The 19,327-nt window shown below is 33.7% G+C and overlaps 1 protein-coding gene and 1 long non-coding RNA gene across 3 annotated transcripts in view; one reads left to right on the top strand and one right to left on the bottom strand.

Annotated features, from left to right (window-relative positions):
* The first annotated feature begins 2,063 nt into the window (after positions 1–2,063).
* Positions 2,064–19,228, top strand: LOC116423138. Its single transcript, XR_004233606.1, has 3 exons — positions 2,064–2,312; positions 2,606–2,763; positions 19,022–19,228. It is a non-coding gene; the product is annotated as an uncharacterized LOC116423138 (long non-coding RNA).
* LOC100928138 (interleukin-22 receptor subunit alpha-2) overlaps positions 10,763–19,327 on the bottom strand; it is a 46,089-nt gene continuing 37,524 nt past the window's right edge. The window contains exons 1-3 of one of the 2 annotated variants that reach the window (XM_031964208.1): positions 12,423–12,647; positions 11,663–11,813; positions 10,787–10,980 (exon numbers count right to left, since the gene is read on the bottom strand). In XM_031964208.1, coding sequence (XP_031820068.1) covers positions 10,940–10,980; positions 11,663–11,813; positions 12,423–12,566 — 336 coding nt within the window. In that variant the 5' untranslated portion in view covers positions 12,567–12,647 and the 3' untranslated portion in view covers positions 10,787–10,939. Of the gene's footprint in view, positions 10,981–11,662; positions 11,814–12,422; positions 12,648–19,327 lie in introns of those variants that run through there. The other variant, XM_031964207.1, reaches the window with a different exon arrangement.

Raw genomic sequence — 19,327 nt, 5'->3', positions numbered from 1 at the left:
TCCCAGTTTGTTGCTTCCCTTCTAATCTTTTTCGTTAGTTTTATTTTTACAAATTTTAATTTGAGTAATCAAATTTTCTATTTTTGTGATCAGTAATGGTCTCTGTTCATCTTTGGTCACAAATTTCTTCTTCCTCCCCAAAGTCTGAGAATAAACTATCCAATTTCTAATTTAATAATCTCATTCTTTATGCCTAAATCATGGACCCATTTTGATCTTGGTATACAAAGTGTGGGTCATGCAATTTCTTTTAATTTGTTATCTAGCAGTTTTTTGTCAAATAATGAATTCTTATCCCGTTGGACTTTGGGTTTGTCAAAACTACATTGTTGTTATTATTCTGTCTTTGACCCTAATCTATTCTACTGATCAACTAATCTATTTCTTGCCAAACCAAATGGTTTTTGCTGCTTTTATAATTTTTAGATCAGGTAAGTTAGGCCCACCTTCATTTGATTTTTTTTTTAATTCCCTTAATTCTTGACCTTTTATTATTCCATATAATTTTGTTTTTTTTTTAGATATTAAAATATTTTTTGGAATTGATTGGTATAATTAAATGAATAGATTAGTTTAGGGAGTATTGTCATCTTTATTATATTTTCAGCCTATCCAAAAGAGCATTAATTTTTCAATTATTAAAGTCTGACTTTATTTTTGGAAAGTTTTTTGTAATTTTACTCATATAATTCCTGACTTTCCTTTGGTAGATAGATTCCCAAATATTTTATGCCGTCAACAGTTATTTTGAATGGAATTTCTCTTTGTATCTCTTGCTGTTGGATTTTTTGTAAAAGTGGGATTTAAACCCCAATTATTTGTCTTCAAAGTCATTGCTCTATCCATTGTACTACGTTTTATTTCTTATACTGTTAACCTCCTATTATTTATTTAGTCTTTCTTTATCACCATGTTTCTATTCTGCTTTTAAAAGATCATCTCTAAAGCTATAACAAGAGTGTATAAGCTAGCTAGGAATAAGTCATTCTCAATGTAATGTCATTAAAGCAAATCAGATTTAAATAGGGAACCATCATCAGTGCCAGAATGAAGCCCTCATTAACAAAGCAAATAAGGATTTGTATATTTTTTACCTTGAGAAATTATCAATGCAAAACTAAAGTGCTTATGATTGAGGTCAAGGAGGCCCCAGAACAATGCCTGGATGAATTGAGTACATAAGGATAGCTATAAGATACTATATAACAAATAATACTGTTAGAATTACTTCTACTAGAACTACTTCTACTGCTGCTGCTGCTGTTGCTGCTGCTGCTGCTGATCATGACTAGCATTTATGTTTGTGCTTTAAATTTATAAAATACTTTACATATCTTATGTAAACTCATTTTATGCTCACAACCCTGTGAATAGATGCTTTTAATTTTATAAATGAGAAAATTAAGGCACTTAATAAGGGGATTTCAGAATCCTTGGAATTGGAGATTGTGCATTTGTGTGAAATGGTAAGATCAAGGATATGACCATATTTGTGTGTGGCTGAAGGCAGTGGGGGAAACAGACCATGTGAAATTAGTGAAGTGATGTTCTATGAAGTTACAGTGTTTGAGTAGTATGAAGCTTGAGTTTGAATTCTGTACTATGGGGGTAGGAGTTAAAAAGAAGAAAAAGCCTATTGATGGATCCTATTTAAAACTGCACATGTAGCTAAGGAATACAGAATAAAAAACCACCTTATCTCCTGACCTGACCTCACTAAAACCTTACCCTAACTATCCCCAGGCTCCTTAGTTGTCTTTTCTAAATACTACATCCAGATTTCTTCTCTATCTCCTTATCTGATTACAGTATGCATTAAAAGACACTTCATTAAAAGGTTTCTTCCCTTATCTATGCCTTGCTCTCTGCATGTAGGCTACTAGTTTGCTGACTGAAGCCCAACATTTCAGTATATAAAGCTCTCTCAACTTTTACTAATTACTGCTTTAGTTTTACCTTAATAAAATCTTTTGTGACTATCAGAAAATCTCTTTTGATTTCTTTCAAATCTACTACAAACCATGAATTTTGGATACACTATGAGTCAGGCACAGAACCATTGAAAAAAAGAATACCTTTGGTCAGTATACAATAGCTACTAGAATTTTGATTGGATTGTACGTAGGAATTTCATGTATTTCAAAAGAGAGATTACTTAGTGATGGTAGTAGATAGAAACCCCGGAAGTTATAATCAGAAGTAAAAAAGTATTCCAACTCCCACACCAACCAGAGCTGGACAGGGAGGTCATCAGAAGGAGGCAGATCTCCATAAGATGGAAAGAGTAGGAAAGGAAAAGAGTTAAAATAAAAGTAAGTTTGTTTCCTATGGAATAGGCATTCTAGAGAGCACAGTAGAAGGGGTGGGTAGCTTGGTTTGGGTTGAAAGGAATGGAAATAAGGAATCAGGGAGTGAGGAACTGAGAAAATGTTTTGAATGACATCTGCGTATGCAGAATCAGTGGACTAGGGAAGGTATGGAGGGAAAGGAGAGGCAGAGATCTGAGTCTTAGGTAATTAAAGCTAGAGACAGAATGATCTTTCTTCTTTTCCTTGGAAGGGGAGAATCTGGTTCTCTATGAAATGATGTTTCTCTTCTTCAAAAGGAAGTCAGGAGACTAGACTGGAAATCTGAATTGATGGAGACCTGACTTAATCAAATGACACTTCGCAACTTGCACCAAAGGCTGCAGACTGGTACCAATGAAATGGCATTTCTCTTCTTCCTAATGGAGGCTAATTTAAATGTTCCCATCTGTTAAAGGTAAGTGGAGATTCAGTTAAGAATTAAAGTGCTGATATCTACTTAAAAGGATAAGAAAATAATATTATATAATTTATGTATCCAGATATTTTAAATTTTTAAAAACTATGGATATATGTAAAATATGTGTTTTTGTACCCTTTTCTACCATATTTTAGAAGTATATGTGTGTCTATATATATCTCCATTTTGATGATCTCTACCATAATAGTATCTAGATGGCTGAATATCAAAGTTCCTGTTGTCCTTAAAGAGAAAGCAGGCATAGAAATCAGGAGTCACCTAACTGTTATGAAGCAAGTTCATTAACTAGGTTCCACTTCTTTGCCAAGAAGTTTTGGAGATTTCAACACTGACCTTTTTGCACGAAGACTAATTACAAGGGTTCTACAGAATTCACCAATCACATGCACCCTAGGGAACCAGCCTAAAGAAAATTAAATCCTTGGCAAATTGTAGAAAAGATTTTGAACTCTAAAACCGCCTCAGCACTGAACCTAAGGAAAATTTTGCCATTTGCTTCCACTTAGCATTAAGAACAATTAGATGACAGATTGACATATCATAGAACAAATGTTCAAAATTGTACTGCTGAGGTTTAGGCTACATCCGAACAGGAATCCTATTTATAGCAATTGATCATTTAGCCTCTTTTTGAAGACATCTAGAGATGAGGAATACTGTTATTTCCTGGCATTGCCCTTTCCATTTTGAGCCGACTCTCATAAGCATTTATTGAGCACTTATTTTGTACCAACTAGCATGTTTATAAGACCCCTAGGTGACACAGAAGTGAGAGTATTGAATTTGGAGTGAGAAAGATCTGAGTTCAAATGCAGCCTCTGACAGCAGTTATGTGATCCTGGAAATCACAAACTCTATCTGCCTCAGTTTCCTCAAGTGGAAAATGTGGAAAATAATAGTACTTCTTTCTAGGATTGTTATGAGGCTCAAATTAATTATTATTTGAAAGTGCTACATAAATGCTAGCTAGCTGGCTAACTAGGCATTGTGCTAAATGCTGGGAATACAAAGTAAAAAAAAAAGACAATCCCTACCAACAGGAATTTACATTCCAAGGGAGCAAAACAATAGAAAGATAGGGGGAGGTGGGAAGAGAGTAGGAGACAGGGCTCCTGTTAGGAAACTCTTCCTTGTATTAATCCAAATTTTGGAAACTTCCACCCATTGCTCTCAGATATACCCTTTGGGCTAGGGGAAATTTTCCAAGCAGCCTTTCAAATATTTAAAGATAACAATTTTGTTCTCTTCTTCAGGTCAAACATTCCTTCTTCTAGCATATTTTCTATTTCTCTTTGATTTTCTCACCAGCCTCTTTGATATACTTTTTTTTTTTTTTTTCAATTTTTTTTACCAATGTCTTTTCTAAAATATGGCATCTGGACTGGAATGCAGTATTTTGGATGTGGTCTGACATTAGCAATGTATAATAGATATATAGTATAGACTCTTTTTGTCTTTGACATTCGTAAGGCAATAAAAATTTAATTTCTTAATTTCTTCTATTTCTTTGAAATACTGACCCTCATGATTTGCACGAACAATTAAATAATAATTGTTAGTTGATCATATTGGGTTTCAGCATCAATCATAGGAAAAAACATTAAAACATTAGTTTTTCTCCAACATAGTCTGTCTCCATAGTGTTATGCCACAGTTCTCAGTTTCTCTAATTATTCTGACCTGACTCAGTTTCTCTGCTTCTCAGTCCTACAAAATCTCCCCTCCCTCTTTATCAGAATATTTGATAAGGGTAAAAGATCTTATGTTTTAGAATATCAGAATGCCTCTCCCCATCCTAAGCTACCTGAATGTCAGATACCATCTTATCAAGATACCTCTCCCCATGTCCGGGGTTCCTCCCCCCATCTCCGGTGGCTCAACCCACCCTGTCAGAGTCCTGTTTCCCATCTCAGCACCTGGACTCCACCCCTGCCTCAGTCTACCCCCCCTTCCCCCGAGTCTGAGTCATGTGTATATATGTCATTCAGAACTCACATTGTTTGCTGGATTCTTGGAGGCAATGGTCTCATTCAGCCCTGGAACCAAACATGGATCCCTTTGGTCCCAGTAAATCTCTCCCATTTAATAAATTATTAAATACTCTCTAATCTCTATCTTGCTCAGTTTCTCCGGCATTACAATAGTCTAGAATATCCAGAATCCAAAGGAGGGTGAAAAAAAAAACCAACCCAAACAGATCTATGAATGACTCTCATTGACCTTTTGCTCATTTCCAGTGCTAACCCTAGTTGCAATAGCTTGTCCAAGCCCCTGGCATCTTCCTGTGAGGAAATTGAAGATTTAGAATTTCCTCCTTTCCCTCCCTCCCCATCCCATGTTAACTCCTAATTTATGTTCAATATTATTATTTGCATTAACAACTCTTATTTCTTATGTTGTACACTAGTATTTCATAGTTAACTGGCTGAGAAATATTAGCAAGAACATACTGTCTCCCTAAATAAACTCTGACTTCCTGTTATGATGAAGTAGAAACCAGCCTTTTATCTTTGAACGATGTTATGGTATGTACCTTTAAAAGCTTGAAAAGTGGTTTTTGAACACGGAAATTGCCCTGGATTTTATTTTCATTCTTTTGTTTTTGTCAAATACGTAAGTTCTGTGAAGCCCCAAATTATTAAGTGTTTTCTTTATCTTTTTTTAATTAAAGACATACACATTACCTGATTGCACTCTAATTAGCAAACAAATTGTTCTCATTAGTCTTGATAGTTATAAGTATTCTTAAAATATTACTAACTCCAAAAATGAAGTTGGATCTACCAAGACTGTTCGTGGTGTGTGTGTGTGTGTGTGTGTGTGTGTGTGTCCCCAGATAGTGGTAATGTCAGTGGCTTATTTCAGAGAAAGTAAACTGCAAAAAGATGCTGTACTTTGTGGTTTCTTTGCAGGTGCAAAGCAAGTATTATGCCACATAAAATATTTTGAGGAAATGACTAAGATGTATCCCACAGATGCAATTCATTAATTCAGAAATTCAGAATTTATTTTATATTGATGTCATGATTCCATATATAAACACACAGATGTTTATTTTATTCTAAACTTTATTCTAAAGTTAACAAAAGTGGTCTGATTCTTGGTGGATGGTTCTTTTGGAGTCACTAGATATTATAAGAGAAATCCTTTATCAGATATAGGATGAGATTCTGAAGCAGAGGGACTTTTAGCTGCCTAATCACAAATTGTAACAGATATATACATACACAAATAAACAAAATCTGGTATGTACAAAAAAGAGTCAAATTCTCAAGAGAGAGGTTTTTTTTGTTGGTTTTTTTGCTGAGGCAATTGGGGTTAAGTGACTTGCCCAGGGTCACACATTCAGGAAGTGTTAAATGTTTGAAGTCAAATTTGAACTCAGGTCGTCTTGACTTCAGGGCTATTTCTGTATCCAACTAGTTGCTCCCCTTTTTTTTTTTTTTTTTTGAGACCAAAACAATTATACATTGTTAGCTGAATTTTGGGTCACATTGTAATGCTGGAGAAACTGAGGCAAGATAGAGATTAGAGAGTATGTAATATTTTATTTGGATTTCTGAGAGGGAGAGATTGTGCTGGGGGCGTCCCCAGGACTGATGCCCAAAGATCCAGCAGAGAATGTGAGTTCTCAGTGACTTATTTATACACAGTAGCTAAACAAAAGCAGGGGAGTGGAGTCCAGACTCTGGTGAGCAGGAATCTCTAGGCAGGAACCATCAATCCGGTTCTGATAGGTTGGGGTTAGGACCATAAATTCTAACAAACTGGTAGTTAAGGATGTGTCCATTTTAGAGCCAGGAAGTCTGGAATCCCCTTATCTTGAGTTTACACAATGACAATTTATAACCTCTGAGTTATATCAGTCTTAATAAACCAGAGTGCTGGGTTTGCAACTAAGGGGATTGAGGCAGAACAATTAAGGAAACTGAGGCAGGACCAATTCGGGAAACTGAGGCACAACAACATGAACAACAAGATGAAGAATTAAATATATTCAATTATGTCCATGATTTCTTGAACCTCTCCAAAACAGAAATTATGTACCAAAGATTTTTAATTGTCTTTATAGGCTAGAAAAAACCAAACATTCATGAACTGACTCTCATTGATTTTAAGCTTGCTCAAAACCCTTTATCTTCAGATGCTACAAACAGTGCAGCTGTATTAGCAGAACCAAACAGATAAACACAAATTGGGACTTTCAACAAAATCTAATCCCACGATTTGGTAACCCATTTCTCTTGCCAGTACCACAGATTGCACAATTCCAGATTAGCTTGCATAGGCAATGACAGACAGTCAGTATATCAGGCAGCAGCCCTTTAGCAATAAAAACCTGCTGAGAGTCACAACTTCATAGTACTGAGGAAGCAGCTCGGTTGCTGGCATGCTGGAACAGATAATTCCATAGCACCAGTGTTGCAAAACTATAAACTTCAGGTTTGGGAGCCTATTACTTTATGATCTGAGCTCAGAGGGAGCAGGACAGGATAGCAGGATCAGGACACTTTGTGTGTGTGTGTGTGTGTGTGTGTGTGTGTGTGTGTGTGTGTGAAAAATGAGCACACATCCTGCTGGAACCATTCTAACTATTCCAAAATCACTTGGAACAAAGACATGGTGGTGAATCATGAATTGCCCAACATGGAGGAGACTAAAATGCTTTGAGATCCAGCCTCCAAGTAGACAATAATTATAAGGGACAAAGTCAGAAAGGAAATAAGAGAAAATCAGGGAAGAAAGGACTGAAATTACCAAAGATCTCAGGAGGAGGAAAACTCAAAAACCTTAAATGTAAGCAGATAAATCAATAGGGAAAACATTTAGAGTGGAAAAAATGACTTTTAGATTTAGCAAATAAATTCAGGGATCTATGAATAATTACTGTAAAATAATGAAAAATAATCCAATCTTATGAGTGAAAGGACCCTGTGGAATGTAAGAACATAGAATCACACTTTACTGTTCCTGATTTAGCAATAGAGAAGAGCTTTTTATTTCAGCCTTTTTATATCTTACCCTCTTTCTGATAACTTATACATCAATCTTTTAAGCCATCCAAATTTTATCATTCCTATCATGACCCTCCTTTATTTACCCTGGATTATCTGGTATAATCCTTTTTTCTTCCTTGTTTTTTGTTTTCTTTGGTACCATTTCTATGTTCTTTATTAGCACATATAGAACTGTGATATTAGAATTCAAATTTGATGATTGTATTGTCTCTAGAAGTCAAGATAGATATTTGTTAAAAAAAATTGCAGATCTTTTCCATTTTTTCAAAGAAAATATAGCTTTAGAATATTATAATTATAAAAATTTTAAAATTATAAACTGTGTAAAATGTGTGTAAGTATGAAGTTTCTGTGAAATACACAGCAGGGAAAGAAATGTCTTCCTAGTTGTTTATTGAATCATGATGATGGTGACCAGTATTTTAATCTTCCCAATGAATCAATGACATTTTAATGGTGCAAATGTAATGCAACCTGAGTATACTCCTGAGGAAACTAGGATTCTAAAAAAAAAGGCTTCATTAGTTAATGTCTTGTTGATTCTATCTCCACCTCATTTTTGGCATCAGGATCCTTTTCCTTGCACCAAGCTACCCACTCTAATTCAAGCCTTTATCACTAGTCTAATAAAATACCCTCCTATTTGATCATCTTGTATCTACCTCTTTCCAATCTGTTCATCTGAATAGATATTCCTAAAGTACATTTCTGATCATGTCACTTCTCTACTCCTAAAGGTTCTATGACTGTATTTTCTCCTGGATTGCTATTCTTTAGGTGTATAGAGTCTTTCATAATCTTGTTTTAGCCTCCTTACCTCTCTAGATTTCAGTCAAACTTTCCAAATTGTTTTTCCCTAAATACTACATTCTATCTGTCACATTTCCATTTATTTGCATAAATTGTTTCCCATGACTACTATGTACTCCTTACCTCTGCTTAGTTCCCCTACAGGGTCAACTTCAATGACATTTTCCATGCAAGTTCCATACTGCTATCCCCTTACACTTCTCTTCTGCCTCCAGAAATGATTTTGTATTCACTTCATATAGATTTTACATTTCCTTACCTGTTTACATGTTGTTTCCCTTCTATAGAATGTAAAATCCATGGCACATAGTGGATACACACACACACACACACACACACATATATATATATATTTTCCTGAGGCAATTGGGATTAAATAACTTGCCCAGGATCATACACCTAGTCAGTATTAAGTGTCCAAGGCTGGATTTGAACCTGACTTTAGGTACAGTGTTTTATCTGCTGTGCCCAATAGATACTTTTAAAAACTTATTGAGTGAATGAGACCATGTAAAACAGTGGACAAGGAACTGTAGTTGGAAACTGTTTTGCGTTCAAATCCTGCTTTTATTTTTATCAGCTTGGACAAACCTCTTAATCTTTCAATTTCTGCAAAATAGATGGGAAGGGTTAAGTGATCTCAGGTTTCTTCACACTCTAAATCATAATCGCGTGACTAATGCAGCAGACACTATAGGAACAGATTTCCTCACTCTGTACACAGTCACCAACTTGTAATATCCTTCCAAAATTGTTGAGAAGAATTTTATTGAATCATTAGTAAATTCGTTTGTCCCCACTCCAGTTTTGCTTTACATACTTTTAACTCTGTTCTTTCTGAGTAAGGGCAACAACTGATGAAAGTGTCAGGGGTTGATTTTTTAATCAAACTCCTATGCTTATTCTCTTTTAGGAATCTCACATTTTGGGGGATCATTTAAGCTTCTTTGATTTTTTTAAGCATATTTTTTGACTATATGAAAGAGGTGATTCTTTGCCTCAATTGCAACCAAGGCTTAATCATTGAATGGGTGCAACCTCAGTCAAACTAAAAGCCATTGAAGACCTTAGCTTAGAATGCAACAGTCTTCCACTGCATCCAAGGCCATCTCCAGTCATCCTGATTTCTCAATCTATCTTTCTGTCTGCCTGTCTGTCTCTCTCTGTCTGTCTCTGTCTATCTCTCTGTTTCTGCCTCTCTCTCTCTCTCTCTCTCTGCCTCTATCTCTGTCTGTTTCTGTCTATCTCTCTGTTTCTGTCTCTGTCTCTCTCTGTCCGTCTGTCTGTCTCTGGAGGAAAAAATGAGGGAGATGACCTTGCACAGCCCTCCCTCACTTAAATCCAGTTCACTTGCATGTCATGGTGTCACCTCCCTGATGTCATGGTCCTCTTTGAGAACAAAGGACAAAACAGTAGCAAAGCAACAAGCATCAGCATTTAGAATGAGTCCAGACTTACAATTGGATGATCTTATATACTCATCAGAAAAATCTTTTGGTTCCAGTTTATTTTTAATTATTACTTTATTTTTATGTCTTTTTAAATTTTCTTTGGATTTAGGTAGACTTTAATAAGCACAAAAGCTGGTAGAATTTATAGGAACTTTAATATTTTGTTTGTATGTTAAATCTGTATTATTATGTATTTGGATGTGAGTACAAGCATTAGAAAGGCTGTAACTTGGGAATTATACAAGAGCTCCAAGGACATTATGGAAATTCAGTGCATGTAAGTGGGAAAAACCATTAAGAACTGTGACTAAAGGACAACTTCCAGAGTAATCCTAAATCATCAAGGAGGTATCTAGGACTGGTAATAAGGACTGATGCTCCTCAAAGCACTTCAGGTATATGTACTAGATCATCATCATCATCATCATAATTATCATCATCATTGTCATATTATCATCACCAACATAGTGCTAGTTATGCAAAGTTCATTTTGCATCAATTCATGGAATTCTTTCCACGTTTTTCTGAAGTCTGCTTGTCACTTCTTATAACACAATAATATCCCATAAATTATATATTATAGTTTCAGTTCCAGTTCTTCATTACCACAAAAAGAGTTGCTATAATTTTTTACACAAAGAACTCCTTTCATTCTTTTTTTGAAAACATGACAACATTTTGAAGACAAGATTTTTCAGAATAATGACAAACAACTCTTTCATATTTTCATTCCTATATTTTTAGCAATTAAGAGAAACATATATAAGGACAGACAAGTTATATTTTTGCATTTTGCTTGATTATTTCTTCCAGGCTTTTGTAATCACCATCTTTAAATCTGAGCAATTTTTAGGAATACCGCATTCCATCAATTTATGTGCTGTTGGCATTTCCGAGAGGATCATATTCTGTATCTTTGGAAAAAGAAAAGAAATGTTTATTAGTTCTCTAAATCCATATTTTTGGTGCCTTACACAGAAGATTCAAGAAAATTGTTCCTATTTTCTGCTCTTTGAGCTGCTAGTTCAGAGGCCAAATTTCTATTTATTTAAAAGAAACATCATGTAATAGGAAGAGAGTATTTTCAAGTATAGTCCTTAGTCTATAAGTAACTCTATTACCATATCTTTCTTTTTCAATAATAAAAATTCTAAGTGGATGGCCTCAGAGTAATCTCCAGTGTTTTGTTTATTCATTCTTCCATCCATCAAAATTATTCATAATTTACTCTTTATTTATTAAATTCCTATTATTTTTTGGTCTGTAACACTAATTTTAACTTCCTGAAAGGGTCTTCTTAGCAGTCACAAAAATCTATTATTATATATATATATATATATATATATATATATAATCTTGTATACATATAATTTTAGATACAGGATTTAAGTTATTAAGAATGGTTCACAAGAGGACCTGCTTTTCATCTCCCTTTTCAATTCCAAAACTTTTCCCCCTGGTATCAGTACCCCAAATAAAGCTTTGCTCATGAACAATATGTAAAATTAAAAAAAAAACTTGAATATTTAATTTTCAAGAGATATGAAACCTTGTACTTAGAACCCAAATTGTCACAATCTTCTCAAATGTGCATACCCTTTCTCTGAGTTGTGAAGATACAGATTTCAGTGCTCTCACTGCTTCGGTTTATATCAGGCAAATATATTTCTGCAACTAAACAGTTGCTGGAACCAAATATCATATCCATTTCAGCTTTGTGATTGGGGCCTTCATAAACTTTTTGCTTCTTCATGCAAGAATGATAAAATAGACAGTAAATTGGATTTCATAAAGACATGTTTTTACTATGATTCTAACAAACAGAACAGACACATGAAATTCACAATCATATAAGAATTTAAACAAACACAGGAAAAAAAGGAAATAATTAGATGAAGTCATGGAAAAATTCTAGGCAAAATGTCTTTCCCTGCCAAACTCTCAATGTTGAGAGGAGGAAATTGTCCTTGGCTTTTATGTATAAATGGCCCAGGGAGGGGGAATTATTACAAAAGTAAATACAATTATATCTCTATCAAATATCCAGGGAATTTACTCTGAAATTTATCAGTCTTTGGAATTTGGTTAATTTAGGATAATAAGATTTAGAGCTAAGAGGAATTTAGAAATTATCTAATTCAAATCAAAACTTACTCCCTTCCCCATATCATACATATATGAAAAAAATGAAGAAATTCACAAAGAAATATTTATTGCTGTGTTATGTACTAGATTAGACCTTTTTCTTGGTAATCTTGATAATGTTAAATTGGGAAAAGAGAAGGAAGTCATTTGAATGCTTTATGTTTCTTTACCTGAGGGGAAAGGTCAAAGCTTACACATACATTCAATTTACCTTGTCTTGGGAATTATTAGCTACAGATATTCGGTATACTAGCTCATAGTAATGTTGTATTGATATGTTTTTTCCTTCTTTATTTTTATATGGTGAATTTGGAGCTTGGAGTATCAACTGTATTGATTTGTTGCTTTGTATCATCTTGAGAGAGGGAGGTCCTATTTTTGCTGAAGAAAAAAAAGGAAAATTAGGATATTAGGAAAAACAGTATTTTCACTGGACCTAATTACTTCACTTGGTCAAATTATAAGCAATGGCCAATTATTATCAAATTCTTGAGAAAGGAATTCACAGGTTGCAGTTATTGATATCACTTCAACAGTAATAGGGATGCCTAATGGTCTTGCTGGGGAGAAGGCTCTAATAGTTCTCATTTCAAAATTACTCCAAAAGTATTTTCAGCTGATCATTTTTTTTTGAAATGTGACTCAAAACAAAACAAAATAAATAAAATTTCAGTGTAAACAATTTTTTAAAAGTCAAGAGAAATCTGGATGGGTTTTAAATTTAAAATTCCCAAAACGTTCCTTTTTTTCTTTTTCTTCCCTAAAAGTCCAGGGAATTTTTAAAATGCTTTCAAAGGAACAAAAATTTCTGGTTTTTTAAAGCTATGGGGAAAAAAGGAAAGTTAAAAATCTTTAGGTTAGAAAAAATACAAAAACCCTTTCCTTATGACTTTGGAAAATTTTTATAGATAGGCCCAGGATGAAAATGCCCTGTCAAAAGGGTTTGTCTCAAGAAAAAAAGTAGCTGGCACAGTTTTAAGGAATTATATTAAATTGGGTAATTTTTTGAGTAAGAGTTCAGTTATTTTCTGATAGCTTACTGTGCGACTTAAATAGAAAGATTTGAGTTTAAAGGGACCAAAATAAAAAATAAATTTGGAGGATAAAAGTTAGAGGGCTGATTTGGAGTTATTAAAACTTGAATGGAAATAAGGGAGAACCCAAAGTTCCCGGGTGGTAAGGGAATTTTTTAAATGGGGTTGTGACTTAAGGGTTTATCTGAAAAGTGAAGGAATTTTGGCAACCATTTTAAAGTATCCTTTGTAAAAAACTAAAATTAAAAGGGTTCTTTTGGGTTTGAACCGCCTAAAAATGGGCTTGACCCAACAAATTAAAATTCTTTGAAGAAGGGTAAATGTTTTTAAACCCTTAAATTCAAGAATCCTGTTTTGTTTATCCAAAACTTTTTTAAATTTTAAATCCCCCAGATTACAGTTGGGCTTAAGTTTCAAGTTATTAGAAAGTTTTGGTTGAAAATTTTTATAAATTTGAGCTAAAGGGACCAAAAGCTATTCCCAACCCTATTTGTTTCATTTTTAAATATTTTATGAGAATTTTAGACCCCCTTTGGCAAAAGATATTGGAAGGCTTTCCTTTTTCTCTGCCATTTCAATTGGAAACACAATCGATGGGTGGCTAAAAATTTTGAAGGTCAGAAGTTGGTTTCCTATTTGAGCCCAAATTTTGGAATTAAAAATTTAAAAAAACCTCAAATTCTCATATGCTTGAAAAATAATTTCATTTTGACAAGTTTTCTCCTAAAAACTTCCCCAGTTAATTGAATCCTAAAGAAATTTTCTTTTCTTAGGACCAAATTTTTAAATACCCACTTTCAAAACGGATTTAATTTACCCAAAAATTTTTCCATTTGCTTTTTATTTTGGGTTGAATTTTTGAAATTTTATTTAACTTTAATAAGTTTTTTTTTGGATCCACAGTGGATTTAACCATTTAGGGAAATATTCATTTGGTTTTTGGTTTGGGGCCACTTTTTTTAATCCATTTTCTTTTGGTTTTGGGGGTGGAATGGAAGGGTTGAAAGAAAAACTGATTTATTTTAAACTTAATTAGGATTGGGTAGCTTAACTTGTTTCCGCCATTAAAAAGAGAATTAATGTTTCCACAATTTTTAGCCTGACCGGGTTTGAATTTACCTGAAGTTTAAATTGTTGGTGGTTTCCCAAATTTTCTAATTCAATCCTCCTTTAAATCATATATCCAATAAAAAAAATTTTATTTGAATTCAAAAGCGGCCCTCCCACAATTTATCAGAATGTTGGGGCCCTCCCATTCTTAATTCTTTTCAGAATACCCCCCTTTTATGCAAACCATTTTGTCCCTTTTATTCAGATTAAATCCCAAAAGAAACTTTATTTCCCAATGGGTTAAAAACCTTTGTGTCCCAATTTATTAGCAGACACCCTTTTTAAGACTTTTACCCTGACTTTATTTGTAGGCCAAAAGAGTTTGAAGCCCCTTCTTTTTTTTTTCAATATTTTTCCAATTTGAAGGGGGCCCAAAACTTTCATGAAACCATTTTTTATTTTTGCTTATTTTTTGAAGTTTTTTTCCTTTTAAACCATTTTTACATGGAACACCTAGAGTTTTTTTTTGGCTAAAAAGTATTTTAGGACACAGGCAAATGAAGTTTTGAGTCTTTAATTTCCAAATTTCCTTGAGATGATTCTTAAAACCTTATTCAGTTTGTTGAGCTAAATTATTTCCCTATTAAATTCTTGGCTTCTTTCCCGGGACAATAAGATTGGGATTTGGGTATTTAATCTTTCAAAAATTTTCTTTTTTTAGTTTGAAACCTTTAATTTTTTGTTATTTTCCTCTCTTCTTTTTTAACAAAAAACTTTGAGTTCCATTTATTCAAAATGTTTACAATTTGTTTTTTTTTAAACTATTGAAATTTTCCATTTTGCTAGGGAAAAAGGGGAAAAAAAAAGAAGTTTTATTTCCATTTTAAATGGAAATTTATTATATTTTAATTAAAAACTGGGGTGGTTTTTTTGGTTTGTTTTGGGTTTACTTTGTTTTTTAAGACAATTTTTCTTTTTGTCTTTTTCCAGTGGCACATGGTTGGGTTTGGAAAAAAAGGGGCTGATTTCATTTTTTCCCAACCTTTACAATGGAAACAAGGCCAGGTTAAGTACTTCCAGGTTTCCTAAAATAATTTAAATTTGAAACAAAAATCCTTTCTGACTTCAAGCCCATGCTCACATTTCCCCATTTCTGCCTTTTCTTAGAAAATGCATAGAAATGAAAAGTAAATAACTTTAATTCATGAATATTCAGAAAGGAAAACCTTTTTTTTAAAATAATCCTCTAATCTCTTTATTAGTTTTCAAATGGGTTTTGGGTCCCCTTTTCCAATTCCCTGAAAATTTCTAATTATCCAAAGAAATTTATAATCTCACCCCTGTAAACGATTGTTTTTCCCCATGTTTTCCTGAGGGAATAACAATAAATCTTTACCTGGGTTGTCTTGGCCATCTCAATTTATTAATGCAACCGAAACGCTTTCCCGGCTTAAATTCTTTACAATCTGGAATTTAATGGGCTGAGTTTTCCAAACTTGGATTTTTTTGGTTTAAACCCTCTTTTCCCAATTTAAATTTCTCTAGGAAAGGGAATAACACCTCCTGAAATTTTTTATTTTTAATTATTTTTTCCTAGTTTTTTTTTTTCCATTAAAGAAGGGCCAATTTTTTTGCAAATTAAATACTTTTTAGCAAGATTTTTTTTTTTAAAGTTATCAATTGGTCCTGAAAATGACTCCAACATGAAAAATTATTTTCTTTATATCAATGTTGGTCAAAATTAATTTATAATTGGAAAAATTTTAAATAAAAAAATTTTATAAAAATTTTATCTAGAAGAGGGAAAGAAAATTTTTTTAACTGGGGGGGTGAAAGGGAAAAGGGGCAGAGGGAGGAAACCTTGGTTGTTTGACCTTTGGAATCAAAGAAAAGATTATTTTATTATTTTCCCAGGCCCGTTTTCGGCTTTATCCTTTAAGTAACTTTGTGGATAATTATTTTGTTCACCTTTCATCCCCAAGAAATAATGGGTTTGAAACTTTGTTTAAATGATTAAAACTGGTAATTCTAATTCTTTTTAAAAACTTTTTTAATAAGCTTTTACAAAGTTTCTTTGTATTAAATTATTAATTTAATTTTCAAACCTTAATTTTCCCCAAAAATAATTTTCTTTTGGTTTTAGAAATAGTGGGGAAGGAAATGGAAAACATGGTCTTTTGAAAAACCCAAATTTCCAAATTGAGGACAAATCAAACACAGTCCCTTCTTGGTTTTTTTTTTTTTTGCTGGTAAAACATTGGTCTTACTTCCCAAGTATCGAACTTTGGTGGGACAAAAAAACCCGTTTTCAAATGGGGATCTTTCTTTTTCTTTAAAACAAATCAAGGACCATGTATTTATTCCCTTTTATATCAAGTTGAAAAGGGAAATTAACAGCAATTTCATAAAAATGCTAAGATATCTCAATTTCTAATATGGTAAATATCAATAGATAGAGCCCACATAAACAAAAGGTCTTTAGTGGGAAGACTACTTCAGTGATTTATTTGTATAGAATACAAACAAGTCTTGAGATGAAAAATTTTGAGAAATACTGGCATAGAATATGGCAAATAATCAAACTGCTTGGGGGCGGGGAGTGTGTATGGGAGAAACCAGGTAACAGACTTTGTTTTTATTCAGTGAACAATAAGGAGATGCTGAAATTTTTTAAAATATGTGTTAACTACTATTAAGGAAGAGCTATCTCTGATAATGGTAGTAAGATGAATTGGTGGGGAATAGGTGGGGAAGCCAGTTCTAAGACAGTTGCAATAAATAGCTCATGAGAGAAGTAGTGAGAAAGTATGAACACAGTGGGAATGGTATGACTACGACACATCCCAAGAAATAAACATGGATATATGTGATTGCTGTAGTTCTAAGTTCTGTCCCAAAGTATTTTGATCCTTCAAGGGGTTTCACTGATGTGTTTACTCCATACAATGAGGCAGATGGTAAATCTATCATATCTATTCATATTCTGCCTCCATTGGCTATGCCCTCTCATGGATTCTCCACTTGGGATCCACCCACTAAAGGTTAGAAAAATCACATGGATATGAATGAATTCTATGAACTGTCTACCAGTTTTCTCTTTCTATTTAATGTTTCATCTCTTTTTTCTCTCCTGTTTATATATCTGACAGCATGATTTATTTTGCTTTCTGTGTAAATTTTCATTTAACATGTTAGCGCTCTCACCCCCATTGCATGTCCCTTTGTCTGTCCTCTGAGTGACTTGATTTTTAGTTTTTACAGACTGTTTTAGTTGATAAATTTTGATTTAACACAGCAGACATTAAATTTGCTATTTAAGCCCAGACAAGCCAGAAACTGGTCAGGTTCCATGAGCACATGGTGGGAGTTGGGACAACAACACACAGGTGTGTGTCTGGGCCTCTCCCCACAGGGACTAATTAAATGCTTTCTCCTTTTACCTGAAGATGTCTCGGATTAGTTAATTTGGAAAAGCGGGTCTTGATGTCCCACACCCTGAATCTGGGAAACGATAAAGGTTTTTTATCCCAAAAATGAAATTTGAACATAGTTGAATGCAGAGTCTTATTGGGCTATTCAACAGTTCTTAACCTGGGATTTATGACATTGTTTTATTAAAATTTTGATAACCATATTTCAAATATTTTTAATGATCCTATGTATTTTATTTTATACATTTAAAAGCATTATTCTGAGTAGGAATCCATAGGCTGTACCAAAAGCCAAAGATATTTATGACACACAGAAAAGTTTTTGATTTCCTAAATTACAGGAACTGATGATAAACAATGATGTTTTTTAAAATAGATCTTTGCCTTCTCTGAAACCAGATTGTTTTGCATTTATGGGTCTGAGGGTAAGAGGTAGAGTTAAAGGAGTTTCTAAATTTGAACCACCTCTACAAGGCAGCCTGGAAAATGTCCATTACTTCCTAATCCCTAGGGGAATTTCTAAGTCACTGCTACTCCTCCTGTTTAATTCCTTTACTGCCAGTGAAAAAGTGAAAGTTTACCAGGGGGTATATTCTAGTAAATGTTTAACAACAGGATCTCAGAAAAAGAAAAGCATATTGAACATACCTTTTAAGTTTACCTGTATTATCATTTTCCTTCATCACTTCCTTATATCTAGAAATCAATGAGACACTCAACCAAGCCTTGATTTATAATATTTGCTGATTTCTAAGGTATAAGTGCTCCCAATGCAAATTTAACAATCAGGTCTTATGGGTCAGTTTGAATTCTCAGCATTTTGGTACAGGTCTTAAGAAACCATTATCCTTGGTCCAATAATCTTGTTTTTTTTGAGATTTCCAAACAAGTTCAAAAAGTTTGATCTCTGACAACAATCTGGGTTGTCGGAAAAATAACAAAAATGCCATTTTTTAGGGCTTTGGGGTTTCAACATGTTTTTTCTTTCTCTTATTTGGTCCTCACAATAATTCTGCGAAACAGGTAGTGTGAATATTATTACTTCTGTTTTACAGAGGGGGAAAGTAAGGCTCACAGAGTGTTTTATCCAAGGTCATAGGGCAAGGTTATGACAAAGTTGAAATTTGAACTCTAGTCTTCTATGTTCAATGGTCTTCAATTGTATGATGGTACAATTGACTCCAGGTTTGCTGACTGTTATGGTTAACTTAAATTCTAACTCTTTCTGCCCGGTTTCATTTACTTGGTTGAGGAAAATTCATCAAGTCTGGCCTGTTTTTTTTTTGTTTTTGCAGATAAGAAACCCAGGACCCTGAGATAGCAAGCATTTTGCCCACAATCATACAGGTAATAAATGATAAAGCTGAGATTTATATCCACACTCTCTCATCCATGCCCATCATTATTTCCTTGGCACTATAGAAAAGGAATTTCTTAGCCAGACAAAAGTTAGATAGAGGACTTACATTTTGTATTGCACGAAATAGACTGTATTACTGGGGTTGAAAATTCCAGGATACCGGTAAAAATACTTGGATTAATGAAATTCAACCTTCAAGGGACTGGAGATTCCTGCTGGTCGCTTCCTGGAACGAAGGGAA

This window comes from Sarcophilus harrisii, chromosome 4, assembly GCF_902635505.1.
Source record: "Sarcophilus harrisii chromosome 4, mSarHar1.11, whole genome shotgun sequence".
NCBI classification, from domain to species: Eukaryota; Metazoa; Chordata; class Mammalia; order Dasyuromorphia; family Dasyuridae; genus Sarcophilus; species Sarcophilus harrisii.
The sequence above is the reverse complement of the archived record's forward strand: the minus strand, read 5'-3'. Positions and strand labels throughout refer to the sequence as shown.